At 37.8% G+C, this 27,970-nt stretch overlaps 1 protein-coding gene across 1 annotated transcript; it reads left to right on the forward strand.

Annotated features, from left to right (window-relative positions):
* On the forward strand, nucleotides 1-27,648 carry LOC115441796 (disks large homolog 5). Its single transcript, XM_037437179.1, has 29 exons — nucleotides 1-101; nucleotides 518-576; nucleotides 668-714; nucleotides 3,827-4,128; nucleotides 4,396-4,511; nucleotides 4,953-5,075; nucleotides 5,270-5,387; nucleotides 5,714-5,859; nucleotides 6,128-6,251; nucleotides 7,436-7,548; nucleotides 7,773-7,879; nucleotides 8,086-8,225; nucleotides 8,531-8,626; nucleotides 9,034-9,171; nucleotides 10,444-10,607; nucleotides 10,884-11,092; nucleotides 11,607-11,686; nucleotides 11,991-12,121; nucleotides 13,929-14,028; nucleotides 14,800-14,890; nucleotides 16,163-16,236; nucleotides 16,742-16,805; nucleotides 16,938-18,886; nucleotides 19,114-19,388; nucleotides 19,528-19,748; nucleotides 20,022-20,203; nucleotides 20,286-20,505; nucleotides 20,721-20,806; nucleotides 20,858-27,648. The coding sequence occupies exons 3-29, from the start codon at nucleotides 675-677 to the stop codon at nucleotides 21,617-21,619; spliced, it is 6,171 nt and encodes a 2,056-aa protein (XP_037293076.1). The 5' UTR covers nucleotides 1-101; nucleotides 518-576; nucleotides 668-674; the 3' UTR covers nucleotides 21,620-27,648.
* Nucleotides 27,649-27,970: the final 322 nt, after the last annotated feature.

A 27,970-nucleotide genomic window follows, 5' to 3' on the forward strand; every position in this document is an offset into this window, starting at 1 on the left:
GATACTGTGGTTCAATATGTCGGACGTCCGTCATTCATTCATTCATTTGCCTTGCTAAAAAAGGTATAGAAACGAGAAATGTTGGCAAATTAGCTGCTATAGTACGTGTTATCTTCCTTATTAGTGTTATTATTGCATTGTTTTACAATGATTTATGCCGATCGGCGTGTCGATTGCGATTGACGAACAAGCTCGGGCGCATACAATCTGTTTACATTGTGAAATAAGTGGAGTCGTGAAACTGTGTTCATAGCGAAAGGAGATTTTTTTGTTGTCTACTTGGATAAGTTCGGGTGTTGATGGACCGTGTCGGTGTACTGTTATGCGATTTGTGTCGTCCGAACAAATTATTAGGTGCCCTGTAGTGATTTAGTTGTTATGTAGCCAGTTGCGATATTCCGCCTCCGTTTTATAATTTTGTAATAATCGTCGGAGCGTAGAAAACGTGTCAAGACGCGAGCCCTGTGTGTTTTGCGATTTACCTGTGATAATAACGCTGCGTTTCTTTTGTCGACAGGTACACGAGACGTTTGTGTGGAAAATTGTTGAAGATGGACGTTAGATTGTGTTAATAAGGTGATATCATTGTGGCTGCCTTCAACGAATTGTATCAATAGCCTTTTATTGCTGTGTAACTATACTGAACGGTGTGATGTTGCCTTTACAGATATATTATGGCATCTGGTACATCTTTGGAGAGCAATGGCAGCAATGGTAAGTATCTTCACCCTGTGTTGTGACAGGGCAGGCAAAAATGTAACTATGTCATTATACAGTTCTTTCGATTTTTGTGGAGTGTTTGTGCAGTTGATTGCAATGAATAAAATGTTTTATACTCATTTAATAATTAGCCATGTTTGCCTTAATATTAACTATCTTTGTTATCTACAAAATTGTTGATGAAGCAGGTTTGTTTCAATAAAAGCAAATGAAATGTATAGTGTTGCAACTTCAGAAAGGTCAAATTAAATAGTCAGACTCTCTAGTGTTTCAAATATATACGACAAGATCTTTCACACTATACATAAATAATTATAATAATGAGATTGTAATAATAAGTAATATTATATGTTTATGTAAATGTTTTAATATAATTTGTAGATGAATACATATCTATACTATTATATAGAGCTGAAGGATTTGTTTGTTTGTTTAAACGTGCTGAACTCAGGATCTACTACTACTAACTATTGGTTAGAATTGAAAAACTCTTTTAGTGGATGTTATCAATATATATTCATAAGAGATTCAACACATATTACTTTTTGGAGCTATTAAAATATGATTCCAATTTATTCCAATAGAACTTGGAATAACAAATCTTATAGTCTAAATCTATTTTAGTTTATCATTATTAATTATTTCAACTATTTTGAAATTTAGATTGATAAAAAACTCTATAGCCTCAATCACTTAATTAATATGGCAGGAAATTAAAAATATGAATTAAAAGAAATGTTTTAGTGCTACATTTTTTAAAATTTTGATGTACTTATATGATAAAATAACAAGCCTTGAAAATACTATTTAAAAAAAATATATATATTGAGAATTTGTTGTTTCTGCCTTCATAAGTACCATGACTATGTATGGCAATATACATCATTATGGAATTCGAAATTACATCAAATATCTTAAAATTGACAAGTGTATATGTTTGTTATCTTACTTCTTTCTTTTTTAATCTTATTAATACTATAAATGCAAATGGTTTTGGAAATGTTTCAGTGTTGGTTAGAAATATTGCAGCAACAGCTGAACAGATTTGGATGAAAGTTGACATTCAGTTAGATCAAGCCCTGGATTACACATAGGCTACTTTTTATCCCAGTAATTTGGTCTCTTGGGAAATAATTGTGGTGCTATGAATAACTACAGTGTGTTAGGGGCTTTTGTAGTGGAAAAGGCTTTTTACACAAGCAAAGTCGCGAGCAACACTTTGTTTGTTTACTTTTCTGAAGTATGACCGGGGAATAAACCATAGACAAGTTTATACAAATATAGTATACAATTTTAAACTTGGCTATAAATGTTGGATAAAAAAGAAATTAAAGGGAAAATAGCAGCCTTTCTTTTATTTTTTTGCTCAAATTCTAACTTGCATAAAGATAAATTACCAGTTCTTTCTTATTTTGTATGATTCACAAATATTTATATAAATTACATTATCCTACTTTCTTCTTTTTCCACCAGATTTTAAATTAAATTTAACATTATAATAAGCTTTATAGTGAAAAATTATTTAAGGTAGACAAGACATAAATCTAGACATAATCATTGACAACTTAATTCATTGTTTATTATGAAGTGACTTATCCACTATGAGTAAGCAATGGGTTAGTTCTGACTTACGAGTATGTCCGTTTTCAATAATGAATACCAATCTTAAACTTCGAACCGAACGCAGATCAAAGCATGAAAAAACATCTTTGTTCTGATTGTTTATTGAAAATGGTAGTTAATATAATGCATGGAGAGATTACATTAACTAAATCAATAATATCACCTTTTTTATTTTTTTAGTAATCTTTTGTTAATTTTGACAAAACATCTCTAAAAATTCTTGTTTAAAATGAACTTTATTTTTTCTGGTTACCAATAAAATATGAATTTTTGTGCATGTATGATGGATATGTATTTATGAGTGTATGTAATATATTAGCTAGCCAAAGTTTAGAATAGTATATATGATAATAATTCTAATATTCTAGACATAATGCAAGGTAACTGGTTGATACAAACATAACTTATTTATTGTTTCTCAAGTAGTAGGCTGGCAACACAGTGGAATAGTTTCCCAGACCTATATCCATCCATGATAAGATAAGATGACCTTATCATAAAAGATGCAATCCAGGCTACCCACAAAAGTAATTCTCTAAAAAATAGATGTTGATAATATTCCAGCCTGAGTATTGAATGTGTGACCACAGCTTCTCGGCTTAGCTATGTAACCACTAAACTATTAAATGTTATAGAAGAATAAATCCGTTTTATAAATATTGAGATTACATGTCTCCGTTGGTGATACAAGACATGCTAACACTTATTTCGGTATTATCAGTTGATTGATAAATACCAATATGACATTATCAGTTTAGTATTATGATTGAGATGTTTTTGTACACAAATAATATTTCAACACTAGGACAGTGTTACATTCAGACATTATGTGACATCATTTGTGTAACATCCTAGCTTTTGTTGGCGGTTTCGTATGCGTGAAAGATTTTTCTTTTTTTCTGAGTCTCGTTATATATTTTACCTTGATACAAAGTAGCCAATGTCCTTCTCAGGGTCGTAAATTATCTGCATACCAAATTTCATCGAAACATATTGACCATGAGGAATCATTTTTCCCTTTTTTGTTTGCAACATTTTTCGTTGATGCTCTGATATTGATAGCCTTCCTCGATAAATAGGCTATCCAAAACGATTTTTCAATTCGAGACAGTAGTTTCTGAGATTAGTGCGTTCAAACAAACAAACTCTTTAGTTTTATATAATAGTATAAATTTAGAGAATGAAAAAAAAGTAATTTTGTTTTTTTTTTTTATAGTTATATGAATTAATTACATAATTACATTACATGTATATCAACTAATTTACAAATTTAAAATTAATTTTATTTGTGTAATGTTATTTTTGAACATAATGTTGGTAAAAAATATCATTATACATCTTAATTTTTATGAAGGCAAATAATCAGGTGTGTCGATTATGTGTGTTTACCACTCCTCAACACAAAGCTGACGTTTAACTAAGAATTAAAATTGTCAAGCAATAATAGACTCTATATCCACGTAACCATCCCATTTAATTTCAGAATCAATATCCCATAATTACGTGAGCGCCGAGCGCCACAACCCGTCGCAGCTGCCGACCATCCCAATACCGATCGACTACGAAGCGCTCACGAACAACCAGTGCTATGAGAAGCAGAACTACACGGTGAAGAGTCACGGCGCGCACGTGATGAGCGGCCCCTACGAGCCGATGCAATACGACGTCATACAGAAGCAGAGCAACGAGAGTCTCAAGCAGCAATGCGAGAAGGCGCTGCACGACCTGAACCAGCTGCGGCGGCAGCACACGGAGACGTCGCGGAGGTGTGAACATGTTATGAAGGTGGGTTCGTTGGGATTATTGTTCTTTGGCTTTGTTTACTAGTTGTAGAACTGATTTGTCAGTCGCCTGTCTAAGTTCAATCCTTGTGGACTCCAATTCAAGGCATATTGGATTAGGAAAAATTACAGTGTTGCCCAATCCGCAAATTAAACCTATGAGCCTTAGTTCACGGCGGATGCATCTGCTACTGGACCAAATAACTCATAAAATCTTATTTTTCTCAAATCTATACAAATAAGTGTTATAGAAGAATTTTTCTGTATTTAGGAGTTGGAGTACTTCCGCGGTCAGCACAGAGCAGCTATGAATCAACTGGAGGTGTCGGCGCAGGAGGCTAGCAGCCTCCGTGGCAAATATGGCGACCTACTCAACGACAACCAGAGGTGACTTTGATTCATATACATATACTTAATTTATGGTTTTGCATCTGTTCCACATGAAGTAGGAGACTAGCCTTTAACGATCAATGGCACGCTTTCCTTTCTTCCTTCAGACTGCTTAGTCCAATCAATAATCTTGAAGAGATTTTAATTGTCTGTCCTGAAAATCGAACTCAGAACCTCACAATTCACAACACATTATGCTTCTTATACCAAAGACACTAACAGCTGTTTCAATAAACGATCCCATTCTCAACCTATAATCCTATTGCAAGAGTGAAATCAAACAACTCATTTGTAAGCATGTCAAAAATATCTCTATTCTAATTCGTCCATTTTTAAGATAGCTCGAAAAAATCGATTGGGATTGTTTATAGAAAACGGCGGTTAGTCACAAAATAACCGAAGTGCCATTATAACGCTAGTTTGTATGTCCGTGTGCAGGCTGGAGCGTGAGGTCCAGCATCTGCAACAGAGCAGTAACCCTGAGGGCAGCTCCGATGCTCTGGTGCATACACTTAGGAAGTGCGAGTCACTCAAGGAGGAGCTCGACTGCTTCCAGAAAAGGTATAGTAATGGGCTCGAGTAAAGCCTCATTTAAACCGATCAATTATTGCAAGTACTAATCGTACGCAATTATTCCTTAAAGAAGTTACCTGGTCGTAACATGCACGATAGTGAGGAGATTGATGATTGACATTGATGTTGTTCAAGAAACGATTATTGGGTTTTGTTGTGATTTTTGCTCATCTTATTTGCAGATATGATGATCTCATAGAGAACCACAATGCTACTTTGGAGAAATTACAAATAGTACAAGAGGAGAACAGCCGCCTGAAGACTCAGTGCCATGAGTTAACACAGGAGAGAAATGCTGTTGTGAGTTTATATTTATTACTTAGAATACTTAGTGTGAATATAAAAATAAGAAAAGTTAAATGCTTCCTAGATCCAAAAAAAGAAGGAACTTAGATATATAGAAGTTATAAAAATAAATTACTACCTATTTATTTAATAAAAAAAATTATTTATATCAATGTGTTGTATATTAATGTCAAGTATACTGATGAATAAACTTTTTTATGGTATTTATTTTCAATTTGTAGTTATCGATGCAACAATACTTTTATCGAAATTTTTTACCTAAGCTATCGACACTGTGTCTATAACTACATGAGTGTGTGTGTGTGTGTGTGTGTGTGCAGGTGCGCGAGCGCAACGCTCTGAAGGCGCAGGTGGCGCACGCGGTGCGGCAGTGGGAGGGGGGCGCCCGCGACCGCGCCGACATCAAGCGCCTCACCGACGAACGCAACGCCGCCATGGCGGAGTACACGCTCATCATGAGCGAGAGGTACGCACCATATCACTTGCTAATCCACTGACGACTTATTAACTCACTTACCGTTCAAATGTGGAAAAAATATATGTTTCTTACTAATTTGCTAAAGCTGTTTGCTAACAGTATTTTTAATTATTATCATAGAGTAAAATAATCGCTTATTAATTACGCTATATACAAACTTAAAATATACTACTGATAGGAACTCACTAAAAGACATGTTATTTTTTTTATAAATTTATAACAGTTTCTAATTAAACCATTGTCACTAAATGTTCAGGGACACAGTGCACAAGGAGATGGAGAAGCTGTCTGATGACCTGCAGAGCGCGCTGAAGCGAGTGGCCGCGCTCGAGGCGGCGCTGCAGGCCTCCAGGGAGCAGCAAAGGGCTACCGCTTTACAGGTCGGCTATATTTATTAATATATCTTTGAAAAAAAAATAGGATAAGCTGAATACAATTGAATGTCAACCTAATGTCTTTAACTTATAGTTGGAATTAGTATCACGAATAAATGACACACTATTCCGAGCTGCTTCTTATTTTGATCATCTTAGAAATCTATACTATTATATAAAGCTGAAGAGTTTGTTTGTTTGTTTGTTTGTTTGTTTGAACGCGCTAATCTCAGGAACTACCGGTCCAAACTGAAAAATTCTTTTTACGTTGGATAGCTCTTTGTTCGTGGAGTGCTATAGGCTATATATCATCACGCTATACCCAATAGGAGCGGGGCAGTAATGGCTAATCTCAGGAACTACCGGTCCAAACTGAAAAAATCTTTTTGCGTTGGATAGCCCTTTGTTCGTGGAGTGCTATAGGCTATATATCATCACGCTATACCCAATAGGAGCGGGGCAGTAATGGCTAATCTCAGGAACTACCGGTCCAAACTGAAAAATTCTTTTTACGTTGGATAGCCCTTTGTTCGTGGAGTGCTATAGACTATATATCATCACGCTATACCCAATAGGAGCGGGGCAGTAATGGCTAATCTCAGGAACTACCGGTCCAAACTGAAAAATTATTTTTGCGTTGGATAGCCCTTTATTCGTGGAGTGCTATAGGCTATATATCATCACGCTATGACCAATAGGAGCGGAGCAGTAATGGCTAATCTTAGGAACTACCAGTTTGAACTGAAAAATTCGTTTTGTGTTGGATAGCCCTTTATTTGTGGGGTGCTATAGGCTGTATATCATCACGCTATGACCAATAGGAGCGGAGCAGTAATGAAACATGTTACAAATACGGGCACAATTTATTAGTTTTGAGAGCTTCCGTTGCGTGCGCTGCGTAAACGGTTAAAGTTATGCAACAATGATGTATGTCGGGATTATTCCTCTTAAAAAGTTCTAAAAATATATATTATAAAACAAAGTCCCCCGCTGCATCCGTTTGCCTGAACGTCTTAAACTCAAAAACTACCCAACGTATTAAGATAAAATTTGGTATGGAGACAGTTTGAAACCCTGGGAAGAACATAGGCTCCCGGGAAACTACTACTTTTATAATGGAAAACTTTAGCCTGAAAAACTTTATAACGCGGGCGGAGCCGCGAGCAAAAGCTAGTATATGATATGTGTAGGCGGAGAGTCTGCGTCGTGAGATCGAGTCGGCGCTGGTGGACCGCGACCGCGCCATCAAGGAGTGCACCGACCTCAAGACGCCGCAGAACCCGCCCACACTCGGGAAATCTAGGTAATACACTACTATACTAATTTACTACACTAATTTGCTGCACTACATTGGGTTGCACTATGCTGTGCTGTATTAAATTATACTATAAACCAGACATTCTAAAGATTCATTCATAATTTTTTAAATTTGTAATTTTTCTTCATCCCAAAAGCATACAATATTTACCCCAGAATTTTCACGAAAATATCTCCATTTAGACTGAAACCTTTTTATGTAATTTTCAGACAAGACAACTCGGCGTACCACCACTTGGGGCTAGCAAGTGGCGTGGGCAATGACGGATTTCTCAACGGACAACATTCCAATGATCCATCATTGGATAAGTTGCAAGGTAATTGTAGTATTAAAACCAGTAGAATTCATATGTGAGGTATGAACCGAAAAGGTTTCTGCTTTAGACTAGGATTTTCAGAGATGGTACATTGAAGGGTAATAAATTAGACCAGAATAATAATTACTACGTTTAAAATTTCCATAATAAATCATAATCCACCTATAAGAAAAGAAATCATACAGAAATTCTATCTTCTCTACTAGGTTTAGTGGGCATGGTAGTGGACGCGGTGGACAAAGAGCGAGTGGACAACTTGGAGCAGGCCAACCAGGAGCTGGAGCGGCTCAGGAAGCAGGTGGAGCGGCTGCAGGCGGAGCTGGCTGACGCGCAGAGGGAGGCAGAGGTACCACGCACAAACTTAATGTCTCAGAATCCCATGCAATCGTACATTATAGTTGTTGACATCTAGTTCGCTCTGAAGTTGCCGTCAACGGTTCGTAATTTCTATCCGTAACTCTGCACGTTAGCTGTTATCCGTTGCAACTTCACAGTAAACTAGAAGTTTAGTGTCATTTGTACTATGCAAATTAAAAGCATTGTATAATGTTGATATGTTTTTGGGCTCTTACTTTCAGATATGTTATTTGCTCGTCTCGTCATTTACTTGTAAAATATTGATAATAATGAGCTGTGTGTAATTTGTTGTAGGTATCGAAGCGACGGAGAGACTGGGCGTTCTCCGAGAGAGACAAGCTGCTGCAGGAGCGAGAGAGTGTCAAGGCGTTGTGCAATAGGCTTAGGAAGGTATGTCATGTCTTTATCATCCGCCTGCATAATGACCACTGTACACAAGGTGTTATAACCCGCCATAGTGGCCGGGAACCGCCTGTGTATATCCGGTTCCAACAGGCCGGCATAATCGTGTCGGCTGTTGAGGGGTAATCATCTCTCGTTAGTCGACATTCTATTGGACCCCACTCCACTTACTATCAGGTATATGGGGGTCATATTGTCACGTCCGTATAAATAAAGAAAAAATAAAAATTACACAGTCCCGAGTTACCTTTACCATTGAAATTATGAATCTCAGATGAATCAAGTATGACTGAGTGTTTATGTTTCTTTTCTAAATTGCATTTGATATAAATTATATTCTTTAGTTTAAAGTTATCATCAATCTTCAGTTTAAGTTAAAAAATATTGTTATACAGGAGCGTGATCAAATGGTGGGCGAGTTGGCGGAAGCGCGTCGACACGGCGGCAAGAAGTGCGACGGCAAGGACAAGCCCCGCGGCGACGACGCGGACCTCAGGCACCAGCGGGACCTCGCGCTCGACGCAGACATGCAGGTACACACTGCACATGGTACATAAACCATATAGCCGAACAAACATAGAAAGACTGTTAACGGCTGATATCAACGATACCAATCTTTATTTTCGTTCGATCTCGAGAATAAACTAATCAACATATGTTATCTATATATATAAAAATGAATTGCTGTTCGTTAGTCTCGCTAAAACTCGAGAACGGCTGAACGGATTTATCTTATCTTGGTCTTGAATTATTCGTGGAGGTCTAGGGAAGATTTAAAAGGTGAGAAAAATTCGAATAATTGCCGGGAAAATCCTCAAAACAGCATTTTTCTATTTCCCATACAAACGTTTTCTAACTAATACGTAGAGTCAATTTGAGCTTTATTGCTATTGTATAAAGTTCACTGTTGTCTAAGCAATGTAGGTGTGTTCCTAACATCAAAGCAGTGTGCGTTGGAGCACAGAATATAATAATGTAATGTCGCGTTCTGAAACTCAACAAAAGTGATATCGCGGACCCGACTAAATTGAACAGTCACAAAATTTAATATATCATTAGTTATTTGGTTGGCTTCACGATATTATTTCTTTTGTTTTACTTTAAAATGCATGTTTTCGTTATGGACAATTTTTGAGCTACTTTTGCATATCTATACTTATAATAAATCTGTAGAGAGGTCAATTCTGTACATGAAATATATTTCCAAAATAACTGGGGGTGATTAGGGATCGATACTGATGCCAAAAATGCAATTAGTAAAATTTTTGTCTGTCTGTATAACCGTTATAGAAACAAAAACTACTCGACGGATTTTAACTTAACTTGGTACAATTATTTTTCATACTCCTGAGCTGGTTATAGTATACTTTTCATCACGCTACAATTAATAGGAGCATAGCAGTGATGGAAAATGTTGGGAAAACGGGAGAAGTTACTCCATTTTTAAGCTTCCGTCATTTCGTGTGCAACCTTAATGGTTAAAAGTTCCTTCGATTTCACCAGGATCCCATCATCAGACCCTGACCGGACAATCGGACCACCTGCATACCACCATAAATTAAAAAAACATCCCGAAAAATTGAGCACCTTCTCCATTTTTGAAACCCGAAATCCACGCGGGCGAAGCTGCGGGCGGAAGCTAGTTTGTTATAAAAATCTTTATTTTGATGAGTACATATTTGTGACAGATTGAAAAAAACGATTGGCATCGTTTTACATAACCGTTAGTAAGATCGAGACAATGATATTCACTAATTTGTTGGTGGTATAAAAGTTAATATTAATAGGAAATAATGATTTATCAGGATTACGAATGGGAGATCATTGACGTGGAACTGAATGGGCTGGGCAAAGACGGCGAGCTGGGTTTCGAGTTAGCTGGCGGTCGGGACGATCCTTACTTTCCTAACGACAGCAGCATATATGTCACTTCTGTGAAGAAAGGATCCATTGCTGATGGAAAGATCAAGTATGTTTTTTGTAGATTTAAATGGTCAGGTGTAATATTGAATAAATATTCGAACATATTGTATGAGGGTAGTTAATACGCAATAATACCAGCTTTGTGTTATATACTGCCCACTGTTGAATACGGGTTTCCTTTACTCCTGAGAGGATGTCCAATTAAATTGTATACTGAATATAATTGGTTGTAATAATTTTTTATATAATTTAGTTACTTGAGTGTTCGGTAATAGGTTCTGAGATGTTATGTGACGGTTGAATATGTTCGCTTGTGGTGCAGGGTGCTGGACCGCGTGTGGGAGGTGCTGGGCGGGCGCGCGTGGGGCTCGGGCGGCGCGGCGGCGGCGGCGCTGCGCGCGGGGCTGGCGCGCGAGGCCGCGGCGCCTGCGCTGCCCGCCGCGCTACCGGCCGCGCTGCGCCTGCAGCGGCCGCGCGCGCGCCGCCTGGCGCACCGCCTGCGCGACGCGCGCGGCCTTGCGCTCGCACACGGTAACGCACGCGACTCTTAACATTTTATTATGTATTAATTGTAAATGAAATTATAATATGTACATTTTCATATAATATTCTTTTATTACAATGACAAATGTCAATCATACAATTTACTTTTTAATGACCATAGAGTGGCCACGAACACAACACATTTGTTTACCTGACACCCAACTGAACTAAACTTGTATTTTAATATTAACCAATCACACGCACTGCAGAGGCTGTCGTGCCGAAAACATAAAAAAAAATACTTATGTACACAATATTGTTATACACAAGCACAGTTTGTGAATACAAGCCTCAGTTTAATTCTCATACCGATAAAAACACTTTTTAGTTTCAAATATCATATGTACTCAGAGTAAAATAATATTTATTTTTTACAATATATAAAACTGTGGACATAAAAATACCGATAGTTGACGTGCTATGAATTCTCCAATAACACCTATACACTAATACTCTGAGAAATTTTAATGGAACCCGAATGAATTATCTGTCTTATTTTTAGGCATCTTCGTGAGCAAAATAGCGAGTGGTAGCGCTGTCGCCAAAGAGGGCAACATTATGGTCGGCGATCGAGTTGTTAGTGTGAGTATACGTAAACATTATTTTTATTAGTATGATTGTCACAGGATGGGTTATTTACTCACCCTTTCTCATTGCACACAGTGTCAATATACAGACATAGTTTAAAAAAAAAACATAATATCCGGCCCAATTATGACAACCTCTCGGACTGCGCGAAATTCAGTAAAGCTGTTAATTCGCGTCCGTTTTAAGACGGCATCACCAAAATATTATGAGCAGTGAAGTCGGCTCATCGACATTTGGCTATAACATGACTATAATAATAAAAGGGTTATATAAAACGTGGCTATGTTTATATGTACAGATAAACAACAGATCGCTAGAGGGCAGCAAGAGCGTGTCAGAGGCGATGTCACTCCTGAACGAGTGTCACTACGAGTCGGTCACCCTCACCGTGCTGCGGCCGTTGTGTCCCACGTGCGATAACCGAGAGAGGTAATATAAAACCTTTTTATTTTAACAATATTGTATTATTAAAAAATATATATATTAATCCGATCTGGGCGACCTATTTGAAAAATCGTCATGATGAGTTACAGTATATTTTTTTATAATAATTAATACTAACAAAATAAGGCTGTATTATACCTAGTCTTGCCATAAATATTGTAATAAAGAAAAAAGAAAATTGTTAACTGCAAATAACATTTATTACTTTTACAGTGTGTCAGTTTAATACATAAATATAAAACAATTAAAAATATAAAAAGCTTATTCGAAGTGGTCTCCATTGGCTGCAATACAGTCCTTTAAACGATGAGGCCAGTTATCAATAGAAGCACGCACTCTTTCCATGGGAAAATTCTTCACTGCCAATCGTATAGATTGTTTTAGGGACTCCAAATTATCATGGCGTTTAGAGCAAGCTGTACTCTCTAAAACTGACCACAAATCATAATCCAGCGGATTAAGATCGGGACTAGACGACGGCCAGTCTTCAGCTCTGATGAAGTCCGAAACGTTCGATTCCAACCAAGACTGCGTGGACCGAGCTTTATGACCCGGCGCCGAGTCTTGCTGGAAGGACCATACTTGGTTATTGAACATGGTGATGTTAAGGGGCTTAACTACCTTCTCAAGAATGGTATCTTGATACACTTGTGCCGATGTTTTGATACCTTTTCACAAAAATATGGCTCAGTCACTCCTTCATAGCTAACACCCCACCAAACCATCACTGAAGTCGGATAATGTCCACGTTGCACTCTGTCGACTAATTGGGAAGCTTCCTTAGAGCTTTGAGCATAAATACGGTCATTTTGTTTGTTAAAATGTTGCTCAATTGTAAAAATTTTCTCATCCGTAAACAAAATTTTTCTGTGACCTCCCTTTGCGTACCGCTTCAGTAGTTGTTTCGATTTTACCACCCTATTCTTCTTTAAATTATCAGTTAAGAAATGGCCAGTGCGTCTCTTATAGGCTGCAAGTCCTAAGTCATCTTTTAAAATACGCGACATGGTTCTAGGTGCTATCTTCATTTCCCGAGATAAAATCTTTTGCTTTCGGACAGGATTTCTTCGAATTCTTTCCCTTACTGCTTTGACCACCTTTTTCGTACGAACACTACGTGGACGGCCAGATCTTTTTCTGTCACAAACAGAGGAGGTCTCATTGTACCTATTAATAGCCCGGTACACAAACATTTTACTAATACCAAGTGTATGGAGAGTTTTAAAAATTGCATTTGGCTCCATACCTACTTTGTGTAATGCTATCACAGCGATTCGGTTCTCTTTATCACCCCACACCATTTTAATATCGCAAAATATTTTACAATGTATTGGCGCCAAAATGAGAAAACACAATGAACAATCGTATAAAAATGACAGATTCGAAATTCAAATGTAATATTTTTTTATAATTAAGTGTAACAGTATTTATGGCCAGACTAAGTATAGTGCTCACTGCCTTGAACAGGCCTCCTTTTTCTACTAGGGTTTTATAATATGCATAAATAAATACTAGTATAATAATAATAATAGTATAAGAGTTTTGATATTCAGCATGTAATCGACTTTTGGTCCTGGTTGCACTTTAAAATTTATTCTGCAGATACTATATGTTCCATTTATGTACTCTGTAGTTATTTTAAGTTCTATCTATATACTCCATAGATACTTTAAGATCCATCTATGTACTCAGTAAATACTTTAAGATCCATCTATGTAGTCTGTGGGTCCTTTAAGATCCATCTATATACTCTAGATACTTCCAACCACCTATATAGCATTGTTCCCCGCAGACTGCTGCACGGCGCGGGGTTCGCGGAGAAGGCGGCGGGCGCGTGCGCGGAGGAGTGCGCGCAGTACCTGGCGCCCGACAACAAGGTACTCGACGACGATGTGCGTATCACCATCTTACTTTTACAACGGTGGTGGTCATGCTTGGGAGTCATGCTGTATGCATTCTTGCTAATAGTACGGTTTAGCAATTGAATTGTTATGAACTGGTCCAATCGCCTAATTCGTAGAATAAAAGTTAATTTTTTAGTACCATAAAAAATTACAAGCGCAAGTACCGGAATTCTGTTTTCTTGTGGGTTGGATTCTTTTTATAAATTATTGTTTATCTTTGAGGAGATTGAACTAATTGCTATAGGGCATCAAAAAACTTTTTGAATTAAAATGAAAAAATACTGCTCAAAATTTTCTTTTTACTTTTGGATAATACAATAATGCCTCCCTAGATTTACTTACCGAGTTTGATATATGAAGCCCGTGGTGGTATGATATAAATTTATGCTTGCTTTTACTGCAAACTCATGAAAACGTTTACTCCGTATCCTGGATTCAATTCATGGCTTATCGACTTTCTTTTATTGAATTATTTGCTTAGGGTTTCTGTCCACAAGAACATACCAACCATATTGTATTATATGGTAGAAAACACACAGATTGAAAAATAGTCATACTACCTACACATCTAGGCGTTGGTCGTTAAATTACAGAGGCCCTTTGCCATATCAGGCCTCGGAAACGACAGGATGGATCGAATCAAACCTACATCCTTAATTAAGCTTAAATTGCCTGGAAATTGTCGGCTTTACGTCATTGCTATTTTGACATTAGAATTTGCCTCATACATTCTGTAATTAACTGAAGATATCTCTACAGATCCACATAGACCACGGCGTGCCAGACTTCGACAGGCGGTACGTGTACCACGTGGCAGCCGGCAGTCAGGGGAAGATAGCGCAGGAGAGAGGTAAGCATTCAATTCAACGTCGTAGGTTCGTTTATGGAAGAAAAGAAAACATTTTTTTGGGATGAACAGGAGGAAATACCTTTAATATACTTTTAAATGATGGTAGGTCTCATGTGAGTGTCCGCCTGGGTAGGTACCACCGCAATGTCTTTCTGCCGTCAAGCAATAGTGTGTAGTCACTGTTGTGTTCCGGTTTGAATTGTGTAGGGATACAGACTTGCCGTTATGCAATATTTGTTATCATTAGCATCTGTGTATGAATCCAATTCTATATGTTACAAAAGAATTTTAAGAGCGCATAGTCTAAAGAATACTTAATGAAAGATGGATGCTATGCGAAAAATTATATTGTTCTTCACAAATTCTTTACTCTCGTATAACACAGTAACATCCCCACGCTGAGTAAACAAACATTGTGTTTTCCACACTCGAAACCGTTGACCGATTGCGTGTTGTTATTACGAATGCGATGGCTTTAATTGTTTCTTGATAGAGTTCGATATGATCAGTCATAGATCAGACTTAAGAATGCGATGGCTTTAACTGGTTCTTGATAGAGGTTGATATGACTGACACTGTGATAGGAATGATCTAGAATGTGACAAATATGGACATTGGGGAGGAAGGAGATCCCATTGATGTAGTCGAGAATAAACTTACTTTTTGCAAGTAGTGTTTTGCTGATTAGCGACTTTCCAATCCTTGAGAACATTCGTGGGTAGCTAAAAGTGATATAAGATAACACGAAATTAATACATCCTTCAATGATATCTATTTAGTCCAATGTTAATACTTTATTCCTAGTAAAAATTATAATCACGATAAAGTAAGTAATCGACAAAAATAAACAAATATTTATCGATAAAGTTAAGATTATGAGTTTAATTAAATATACGACAATTTCTTTGCGAATAAACTGTCAATGACTCATACATCCGGAACGCTATCTTTGATACATCAAACGTGGACCCTTGATGGTGATCCACCTCTATTGAATGGTGAAACTAAGTGCTTGGCAGATGTATGTTCGATGAGTCGACCATAAAATCTAATTTCCAGCAACTCACACATGTTACGAATCAAAAAACTTTGTTCTACATTTTTCACAATTTATTCGATGCAAAGTTTACACTGTTTCTACACAACATTGTTTGTGTACAAACTTCACTTAGTACAATATCGAACAATCGCTATCGACACGTAATCGACCCTATATCGATGTAGATAAGATTGCTGATAGAGCGTAGTGATAACGTCATTGAGTGGTTGCAGGCACCTGGGACATGATACGCGGCAAGATCGAGGCGGTCACCGGCAGGAGCAAGTCCAAGGATAAACAGAATAAGGTAATGTTTTGGAGTCGTTTGTGCTATATATGGGGAAGAATAGTCTGTATAGGAATCATGTGTGACTGTATTTGGAGAAGGGAATAATAAATTTTGATCGGATTTAAATTTCTATTGTGTTTGGTGTAAAAGAAAAGTTAGAAAGTCATTTTACTTTATAATTCGTGTTTTATTTTTATATTAACAGCGTCGAGTTGAGTTATATGACAATTTTAAGTTATCCTTTGACTGTCAAATAATTTTATGAGAAATTGATAAAAGTGCGATTATTTTTAAACACACTACGAGAAGGTCCGAAGGGCAGGTAATTCACTAAAATCGACACGGGACAATAAATTTATGGATCATCTGTTTTTCTTGTTCAGTTTCTTTGTGTTTCTAGTCCAACCAAAGAGTTAGACTATAGATTAATCTCGTAATTACAGCGTCAAACTTCTTACGCCTGTTCTGTATTAGAGATTTTGCTAAAAACAATGAGAGATATATCTTGTGTTGTATGTTCCAGGTGCCCGAATCGGATGCTATCGCTGAGTTGGATTCTGTTATAGATAGCTATCATGGCAAAACCAGTGAGTATCGGACATTTATACTAGGAAATATTATACAACAAAAAATAAAAAAATAAAAATAGTCAAGGGCATTAATAACAATAAATTAGGAACCACAGGCAATTTTTTAATCATATTTATTATTTTTTTTAGTAAAAGAAACGAGCAGCGTCCTAAAGCGTTCACGGAGAAAAAACAAAGATTCCCAAAGTGACACCAAAAATGGCGGCACATGGCCCAAAGCGAGGGCAAATTTTATCCTAGAAGAGAACTCAACGGGCACCATCGTGCAGCCCCGCTCGAGGAAGGAGAGACCCCCTTTATCGATACTCTTGAGTCCGCCCACGAAATTACCGCCCGAGCCACAGCGTTCGAACACGAATCGGAACTCGAACCCGATACCTCTCGGCCACGCGCCGCTCACACAAGCTACAACTCCTGCAAGGCACTCGGTGTACAAATCCATAGAGTCGTCGCCAGCGATTGAGCATTTTCCGAAGCCAGCACCACTCGCCATCCACAACCCTTTCGCGTCCCCGAACAGCATGAACTTCGAGAAGATTCGAACGTTAGAGAAGGACAAGATGTCTATAAGTGACTACTCCGAACACGACATAACGCCGAACCGACTGAGTTTGGTGCTGAACCCGTCGGACGATTCGTTGGACTATCAACCAGTGATACGAAATCGGACGAAAAGTCCGCACTCTTTAGATTTCATGGTCAACAAGGGACCCAGCTCTCTAGATTTCGTCACGCGGAAATCACCAAGTTCCTTGGAGCATTCTATAAAAAACCATCCCGGGAAGGATATACTCGACACGTATTATTCGACAAAAAAGTCGTCGTCTCCGAAGACGGTGAACAAGTACCCGTCGGACAGCGACAGCTTCGGCCCGGACAGTTTGAACAGTAACGCAAATTTTCCCATGACGGGGACGTTACCTTCCCAGTCGCGTCTCCAATCACAGTATTACAGAGGACCTTTCGTGAATTCGAACCCGCATACTTCAAGTCGGTACCCTCATCTGGCGAGTCCGACTAACATACCGCAAAGTCAGTCAGGCGAGAGCATCGGCACGAGCTATGATATGCATTCGTTCACGTCTCATACGCACAATATGTCCGATATACAGCCGGTGCCGCGGATAAACCGAGCCGGCGACTACCACCATACGTATGAAGGCGGGACGTTTCCTAGAAAAAAAGAGAACCAGAGGTTTCGGATCCCTTCCAACCCAAGTGTGACGTCGAAAAACTCAGCGGGCAAGCTGAGTACGGGCTCGATCGAGAGGAGTTCCGAGAGGAACTCGCCGATGCCGACATTTCACGTGGAAGTGTTGAGTCCGGGCAGGGGGGCGAAGCAGATGACTCACAAGGGCACCAGGAACTCGATGCCCGAGTACTGCGGCTTGGGTTGGAACAAACCTTTACCTGGAGAGTTGAGACGAGTTCACATTGACAAGAGTCAGCAGCCTTTAGGAATACAGATTTACTGTCCGCCGAGCAGTGGAGGCGTGTTTGTATCCACCGTCAACGACAACTCGCTCGCGAGTCAAGTGGGATTGCAAGTGGGGGATCAGTTGCTGGAAGTGTGTGGGATCAACATGCGATCAGCTACTTACACCTTGGCCGCGAGGGTGTTGCGACAAATCGGCAACTCGATAACAATGTTAGTGCAATACAGTCCGGAGAAATACAAGGATGAAATCGAGGTCCCCGGGAGCTCGTCATCGGGAGAGAGTTCTCACGATGAAGAGGTCTCGTTGTCTGGTTCGCCTACGCCTAGGAATTCTCCGGGACCCCAGCAGTCTCTGCGGATGGAAGCGCCTTCAACAGAGGTGACAACGCTAAGACAGTCTCAAGCAAGTAAAGAACTGCCGAGGTTTTTGTTGATTGAGATGAGGAATTGCTCCGACTTGGGGATTAGTTTAGTTGGCGGGAACGCTGTGGGGATCTTTGTCCATAGTGTACAGATCGACTCGCCGGCGTATAATGCTGGACTGAGGACTGGAGACCAGATCTTGGAGTATAACAACGTGGACCTTAGGCATGCTACAGCTGAACAGGCTGCGTTGGAGTTAGCAAAGCCAGCGGACAAGGTAATTATTAAGTAATTGATTCATTGGTTCACAATCGGCACACTGATTTCTCAATATAATCTTGTCTCGTTTAAGCGTAGTATTATAAAACAATTAGACTGACTGTTATAGTTTTATGAACTAGCAATTATGACTTGTCTCGTTAGTATATTGTACTTGTTAAGTAATGCAACAAGTAACATAATGATAGGGTGAAGAAACTAACAATATTTTTATGAAACCACCAGGTAAGCGTCCTGGTTCGTCACGACCTGCAGCAGTACAACGAGATCAAGGACAAGCCCGGCGACGCGTTCTACATCCGCGCCGGCTTCGACCGCTGCGCTAAGATCACCTCCATCGGCATGGACACCATCGACGAGTATTCTCTATGGTTCCGGAAAGATGAGGTTTTGTTCGTGGACAACACGCTGTTCAACGGCTCGCCGGGGCTGTGGCGCGCCTGGCAGCTCGACTGTAAGGGAATGAAGAGGCACTTCGGCACCATTCCTAGTAAATTCAAGTGAGTCTTTAAACTTTAATTAAAGAGGTAAGCGGAGGTACAAATAATGCACCCGTTTGTAGCCGTATGCATATGTACTTTCTAAGATATCGTATAAAACGCCACTGGTTTTAAAAGTTATTTCTTGTTCCTACAATAGAGTAGAAGAGATCCTGCGCCGGTCGATGGGCACGCTGGAGAGCGACGCGCACAGACGCGCCTCCACGACGGCGCGCCGCTCGTTCTTCCGCCGCAAGAAGCACCGCGACAGCAAGGAGCTCGCCTCCTTCTCCAACACCGAGCTCGGCTGCTGGAGCGACTCCGGCACGCTGGCCGACGACGTGCCGCTGCTGTCCTATCAGAGGGTCGAGAGGTTGCACTGTGAGTATGCATGACATCACGTAACATCAGATATTATAGTGTTGTTTTGCAACGTATCCTTTTCTGGAGTGGGTATAATATGTACAAAGGAAAGCTTTTTATAGTTCGACTATGAAAATAAAATCCCGCTCGGAAGCGCCACTTTAGCTATTACGTTATAAAGTTGATGTCGTCACTATAACAAATTAGTTCGATATTTTATCTCAAAGCGAAATTGAAATTATTCTGGTCAGTGCATGTTGATGTATAGCACCGAGTGTTGTGTGTGCGCAGACGGCACGCAGCGGCCGGTGGTGGTGCTGGGCCCGCTGTGGGAGTGCGTGTGCGCGCGCCTGGTGTCGGACTGGCCGCACGTGTTCGGCGCCGCGCGCGCCGGGCCCGAGCCGCGCGCGCGCCTCGACTGCGCGCACCTCGACTGCATCCCGCTGCAGGCCGTGCGCGACCTCGCCGACAAGGTACACATACCCGCAGTCTCACAGAACTCGCGCACCGATCTCTATACTTCATTAATCAAACATTGTTAATCATCCTTCGCAGGGCATCCACTGCATTCTGGAACTTAGCGTGGCCAAAATAGAGAAGCTCCACAAACAACAAATATACCCTATAGTTTTGTTCATCAAATTCAAATCATTCAAGCAAATTAAGGAAGTGAAGGACACGCGATATCCGGCGGACAAGGTGTCGGCCAAGGCCGCCAAGGAGATGTATGAACATGGGCTCAAAGTAGAGAACGAGTATAGGAATTACATATCGGGTGAGTGTGGAAATTGAGTTAAAAAACTTATCTGATTATGGCAATAATTATCTTAAATAAACAAATATTAGTTGATTTGGAAATAATACTGTGTAGTTTTGACGCCACGGTCAGGTTTAAATATTGTGTCGTGGATGTTATAAAATTTAAGAAACATTAACTTTTCACGATTTGTGTAATTGTATGGTTATCATTTAAAATCTGCTCATTTGCAGCTGAAATACCGGCCGGCGTTAACATAGCGTACATGTGCACACAAATCAAAGAGGCGGTAGAGGAGGAGCAGAACAAGACCCTGTGGGTGCCGTCGGTGCAAGCCTGACCCCTACCCCCCACGCCGCCGCGACACAAGTCCGTCACCTTCTGCACACACTGTAAGTACGACGACAAACACATCTACAGCTCCGACGTGGACGTCCGGTACTACTCCGATCCTGGACGCGAGATAGACAAGAAGCCGAAGGTCAAGAAGAAGAAGGAAACCAAGACAGACTCCACAGACAGCGACCTCAAGTATTACTCGGAACCAGACGCTAAGAACTACTTCGAAATCGACTACGAGTTTCTCAAGGAGTTGCGTAAGATAGCTAGAAATAACTGTCCCAAGTGCAGACGCAAACGTTCGAGGAAAGATAAAGATAAGAAAACGAAGCCCACCAGAAGCTCTAGAATGAAGGAGAACTACGTGTTTTGTAACGGTAGGTATCACAGTGACAAGGAACACTGTCAGAGATGCTGTCGCATTTGCAACCGATCAACTGACACTTTGGATTCGATCGAGGATGACCAGTACTCCCTGATATCGAAGAGCTACAGTCAACCGACTACGTCACGGTCCAAATCAACGCCCTCGAAGTACAGAGAACGCAAAAACTCAATACAATCGAACAAATCGGTGTCGTTCCTCGAGTCAAGCAACGACGAGTCGATAAAGGACGAGCCAAACTATACAGCCAAGAGTTTCACGAACGATTTGAAGAAGTTCCTGCTGCGGCCTTCGAACCCGCGGCTCAGCCTGCGCGACAAGTTCATAACGAGCTTCAAACAGGAACTGGAGGCGACCAAGAAATCACCTAAACTCAAAGCGATTAAAGGTCTGTGGAAGTCGTACTGATTAAGGATGAGTTGGTTACAGGGGTAGAAAACGAAATTTTTTACTGGCAACACTATATGGTGTTACAATGTAAAAACAATCAACTATTTGGTAATTTCTACTCTTTGTGAACCACTGAAATATTGTTCTGATGTTTCAAATTATATTATAACCCGTTTTGTTCTTATTCTATTTTGGTGCTTTATAGTTTGAATGTTATCTTTTTTTTGTATGAAGAAAAAAAAACGTAAGTGTTCAGAATTGGTCTAAAAATACTATGTAATGTAAAAATCTAGATTTCGGTGCTAATGAGCTGAAAGTTTTACAATTTATACATTATATCATCTATATTATACATCTCCTTTTACTTCTAGTAATATATGTATATACGATTTTACGTGCAATAGTTTGTGAAAATATAATAGCCTAATGATATCGTGGTTTTTGTAGTGGACGTTTGAAAGCGGTCAGTCGCTGTCAAATGTCACATTGACAGCAATCGATTGTCTCTATTAATAAATTGTCTGTTATAATATGCAGAGATACAGGGTACGAATTGTGTTATAAAAAACCAGCGGTGAATTTCAGTAATTCTATTTATTACACTCTAAATTAATTTATATTAACCAGCGTTTATTTTCTTCTATTTTTATATTTGATTCTTATACTTTACCCATCTTTTTCTTCATGTTATCAGGATCCGCAATGAAGCTTAGAAAATATTGAAATATGTATTTGAGGAGCAAATATTTATACCTACACATATTTTTACCCTGTATAACAATAAATAAATATAGTTAGTAGTTGGGGTGCCAATAGCCTTTATAGTGATTATATAACGTTTTGAATATCAAACTTATTACATAAATGTCAAAATATCTATTATTGACATTATACTATGAACTTAATTATATATTAGAGAGTTAGGTGTAGAAATTTATTTCTGTCAAGATTGTTTACAATTTTTGATGTATGTAGTCAAGGGGTAGTATTTTGATCCTTCGAGCAGGAAAAAAAATGAACTAAGGCGTTTGTCATTAAAAAACGGGTTGCAAGTCGTGTTGTATATTAAAAACATACTAACTATCTGATATTGTGGATATATTTTATTCGCACATAAGTCGACGAAAAAGTACATAGAGTATTTTAACGTGCACAATACGTAAACAATCTTGACAGAGTCACATAGAGGACCCGTAGTAACGCATGCGTCCCACGCACATCCTGATATCAACCATAGTCTCCTAGGAGTGCCGCCTTTTCGTAGATATTTTACACATATACATCAGTAGGTAAATATATAACGTGTTTTATATAGCAGTTTTATAATGCATGGTAATTTAGGGGGCCTTTGTTGGCGGTTTGCGAGTGTTGCCAACGTGAAGTAAATAGAAAAGTAATATCAAACGTATATAGGCTGGCGATATTTCCGATATTAATCGTACAGGTTATAATGCGTAAAGAGAACAGCTTTTGTATTCCTAACATGTATCGGAAGTTAGTGTTTAGTCAAACCTGATTGTCTCAATGTTCGCGAATTGTCGGTCAAAGGAACCAAAAAGTAGGGAAAATATATTCATCAACATTAAAACGTCGAATGGTTTTGGTTCGAATTTTGCATTACAACTATTTTATCATTAATTAGATGAGTAAAGTCGGACTTTAAAAAATGCAAAGGCAAGTCGATCTTTTGGATGTCCAAGTTCTGTTTGTACCACATACCAGTCAAAGGTGGTATATAAATTCAATAGGACTATTATTGTCTACCATCTCCCCTGTTAAATAGAGTGGCGACATAACAAGATGACCGTAATATAAATTCGTCTTGGAACCGTGTCACGGGAAAATTAAGGGGTGATATGAAAATTGGTACGGAACAGCTGTTTTAGGTTATAATATCGGGAACCTACTATATATTTTAACTAAGTTCAAAAGATATATTTATGTTTTAACAAACTGCGTCGGTCTGGGTTTACAAGCCAAATATCATACATTTATCGACTTAGACGCTCAGTCTTGAGCCATTCATTATGACCAAGTTGATTGATACAATAATAATTTATTACATGATGTGACCATGTTAAAGTAGATATTTAATAGTCAAACAGAAGCAGGACGTCACCTAAAGCTATGGCCCGCGGAATAAAGTTAATATTATAATTAATATTGGCTTAAATTATATATAATTATGAGATACGAATTAGAAATGATTTTATAGTCGATAAAGTTACAGTAAAAATATAGGCTGAGATCTCTAAATACTTAAATTAACGTCCAAGTCAAAAAACAAATGTGTGGCATACGTTTGTCTTTTAAAATCGATATTATCGTCGTAATTTTCAAAATAATAAAATTTGTAAACACCAAAATGAAAATAGCATGTTATAATTTTTATAAATTTTGATTTGGACTTAGATTTAAGTTGAATTAGTTGATCTTAGTCTTAAATTGATAATGGAATAGCGCAGTTAGCTCCCAGTTACGGTAGATACGAAATTTGAGACTGTAGTTGTAGATTTAGTATTTGATCGCGTTTATAGTTTGACTTATCTCTTAAAAAAGGTACTAAAAATTGAGAGAATTTTCAACGTCATAGATTCAGTGCGTTGTTTTTGACGACTTTATATTTTGTACATAACTTTGTTCGAGCACAGTATAAGGTGCCTAAATACAGTCGGTTTAATTTTTAAAATATTAACCTGTTTTTACTTACCTTCTCTTTAAGGGGATTTCTAAATATACAAAATACATTAATTTCGCACCCCTTACATATTGTGAGCCGATATGGGTCTCCTAAACTAAGGGACGGTGGCTAAAGACCAGCATTAACGTTTGGTAAGTAAATTATATGTTTGTATATATGTATTTAATGATATGTGATGTAATACTGAAAGCTAATTTAATTTTTTGCTATGTCCTAATATTTAAAATATTACGATATGACTAAGCAAATTGGAAACATAGACTTTTTAGAATTGTTTTATTGTGTGTGCAGAAGTAGGTACTTTATAGATTTTTGTCGCAAATAATTTTAATATTTGCGTTGGTAACGCAACCACAAACATTAAGCAATAACATAGATACAGGCCTGTATTCAGATTAAATGACTGGGGGGTCAAGTTCCCAGTATTGTCCCAATTCATATCGGAAAGATTCTCTATAATGAATACATGTCTGTATTTATATATAAACAACGGTGATAATTAAACAATATCATAATATATTTAATAAATAGATCCTAAGAGTCCTGTCATACTGGAGGATAATTCTAATTGTAATTTATATTTATATGACTAAGGAATAGGTAATTAATGAATTCGAGAGAGAACTCTTTAATCACATATCTTTGAATTTTCCTGCACATGTCAAAAGCAATATTTATAGCATTTACGACAGATTTTTCTTATTCCTTCAGTGTGGCCAGACTCTTAGTGCTAAGATTTGTTTAATCTTAAGTAAATGACTACCTATATTTCACAATTAATATTTTTAAATTGTAGACGAATAACGAGAGAAATAAAGAAAATATAAAATAATGTTCGGGGCTGTCGATGTTAAAGCAATATTCAAAAAATTGAAAACATTTTTTTTTGTCTAGTAATTTATTATAATAGTAATATTGACGTGTTAAAATGTATTTATTAGAATTTTAGCATGAGTAGTTTCCAGTGAACTAAGTATAAATATGCTTGATGGTATATTACAGCATTCACATTTTGTGTGAACTTTTAATCTATATACATAAATCCTAGCTTTTTGTATTGATTTATTAGTAAAACTCGACAGCCTTAGTGTAAGCCGTGGGTTAAGTTGAAAAAAAAAGTATAACACTGCTCCCGATATTGACAAGCGATCTCATTGATATTAACGTGTGATGAGGCTTTTATTATTGATTTTTATAAAAGAAAAAATAAACAGCACATTCTTTATTTAGGTTTTAAGGCATTTTGTACAGAGATTACTGTTTCAGCGCTGCAACGCTTTGCATTTCAGTTATTTTAGCTTTTTATAGTGCTTTTTTTGAATTAATTTAGCGAATTGATAGTTTAAAATTTTTCTCTTGCAGTTATTGTGAGTTTTAATGAAAATAGGGTTTGTTATGTCGTCACAACGACATTTTTGGTATAGATGACGCCCAGTTGCGGCCTAGTGAGCGTTTGTTATCGTTTGCGAAGCTAATCTTGTTCCTATTATTATTATGAAAAGTTTGTCCATAAATCTGATATTTAAAATACCACTTCAAATGTATTTTATTCGGAGAAATCTATTTATATACAGATCATGCCAGTTTAGACCTTAGTCTTAGTGATGAAAGGTTTATATTCATTCGTATTATCCATCTGTGTAGTTAGTTGTGATGTTTCTGTCTACACTTTCCTGCGACATAACCAGCCCGACCATAGTGAATAAAAGTTACCATAATATTATCGTTTAAAACTACATTGCACAAAAGAACAGTTCAACGTGTTTTTTTATTACTTTTATTTTGCAAATGAAAAATTAGCTGTAGGTTACAATGATTTTGATCTGATGTTATTATTTAAGTTTGAATTTTAACCGGTTGCTGATATCTTTACTATACCACGCCGGGTGAGAGAGTGCAGGCGCGTACTCAGAAATGGGTTGCGGGAGGCGTCTTCCCAAACATTTTTTTTCATTGTTTAGGTAAAAGTTTTAACACATGTAACTTATTTACTAAAATCTTGAACCCCAGAAACAGCGTCTGCACTCTCGTACCCTCATTACATGAGTTATTATTTTCATAGTATATAAAATAGATTGTAACAAAGAGTTTTAACACTTCAGTTATTTTGTTTTTCACGCGTGCCTTTGTTTGGCCGTTTACGTTTTATTGTAGGTAAAATGTTAGGTGCATATTGTCTTCGATTTCTGAGCCACAAATTGTATATTTTAAACCGTCGGTGGAGTTCTAACAGTATTTTCTAATAAGTATTTAAATATTAACATACAAACTCGACTTGAAAATTAGTACGAAATCATTAATGAATTATGGTCATTAAATTAATTTATAACTATATATTAATTTATCGACCTTAATAATTATATGAACAAATAAAAAAATGATTTTTTTAAATACAATATGTCTTTATTGCATTTTTCCACTTATGTAAAGTTAGAATTTCATCAAATTCTTTTTAACCTGTTGTAGTTTCTGTTTGCGTCGTATGTTTTCAGACGATTTCTTGTTATCTTCAAGCCCTTTTTCTGAAGGAAAGGCTGAAGTAGGTAAAATAGGTGTGCGAGGCAAAATACCTTTATGTCACAGTAATAGAAAAGTCATGGAAGTGTTGTTAATTTGGTGCTCATTAGGGACCTAAGTACGCCCCATGTTTTAACTTGAGACTCTGTTGTATTAAAGTATATCATGAATGCATTTTTTTAAATTGTTTAGTGAAGTCTGTTTTAAATTTTCACAAAATATGCTTGAGCCGCCCGATAGTCTCCAGTTAACAGTTATCAAGCGTGATCTTATGGTTTTGTATTTTCCAAGTATTTGAAATGATTAGCGTAGGAAAAAGGACGTGAAGATTTGTTTTATTCTAATATAAATATAATTGTAAATTTATAATTAATATTAGATATGTTATTCGAAGGAAAACGACAATAATAAATCAGTATTTAAATTATTATTTTCCTTTCTTGTAATATTTGTTTTGGAGAATATATTTATGTGTTGATGTTTGATTATTTTTCTGTATATGTATATGATATTATATTTGTTTTAATTTTTAAGCGTCATATGTATAACTTACGGCCAAATAGGTACAGTAAGCCACCACGGAGTAATGTATCAACGAATTGTTTATAATATTAGAATTTCGCAAAATCACATTGAATTTTACAATTTTTCGTCACGTGTGTGTATGGAAATGGACATTATATGTTGTTAAGGAGGTATAGGAAATAACAGCGTTCCACACCGAGGGCTTTAAAGTAATTCGATAGACACACGTCACGAGAACTGAAATGTTTAATTTAATGACTACAATATAGAATGAAGCAATAAATGAATATACAAAATGATTAGATATCAGACTTTTATTTTATTCTGTTTTATATCCCTTCTATATTGCCAGAGGGGTCGGTTCTTGTCCAACAAAACATACATCACGCCTTTCCCAAAGGGGTAGACAAAGGGCACCCACTTTTCGCGTGTTCCGTCCCATGGTGGGGACGAGGCAATCGCTATAAAATATATCGGTATAAATTCCATACTGGCACGATATTGACCAAAGTAACCTAATATCTACTTCTTGACATTGTATGTAAATAAAGTTTTACTCGAGGTACAGAACCTCCGCCGTGCGAGTTCGACTCGATTGTCGGTAGATGTTTTTATCTAAAGAAACT

Source organism: Manduca sexta, chromosome 10, assembly GCF_014839805.1.
Source record: "Manduca sexta isolate Smith_Timp_Sample1 chromosome 10, JHU_Msex_v1.0, whole genome shotgun sequence".
In the NCBI taxonomy this organism is placed as follows: domain Eukaryota; kingdom Metazoa; phylum Arthropoda; class Insecta; order Lepidoptera; family Sphingidae; genus Manduca; species Manduca sexta.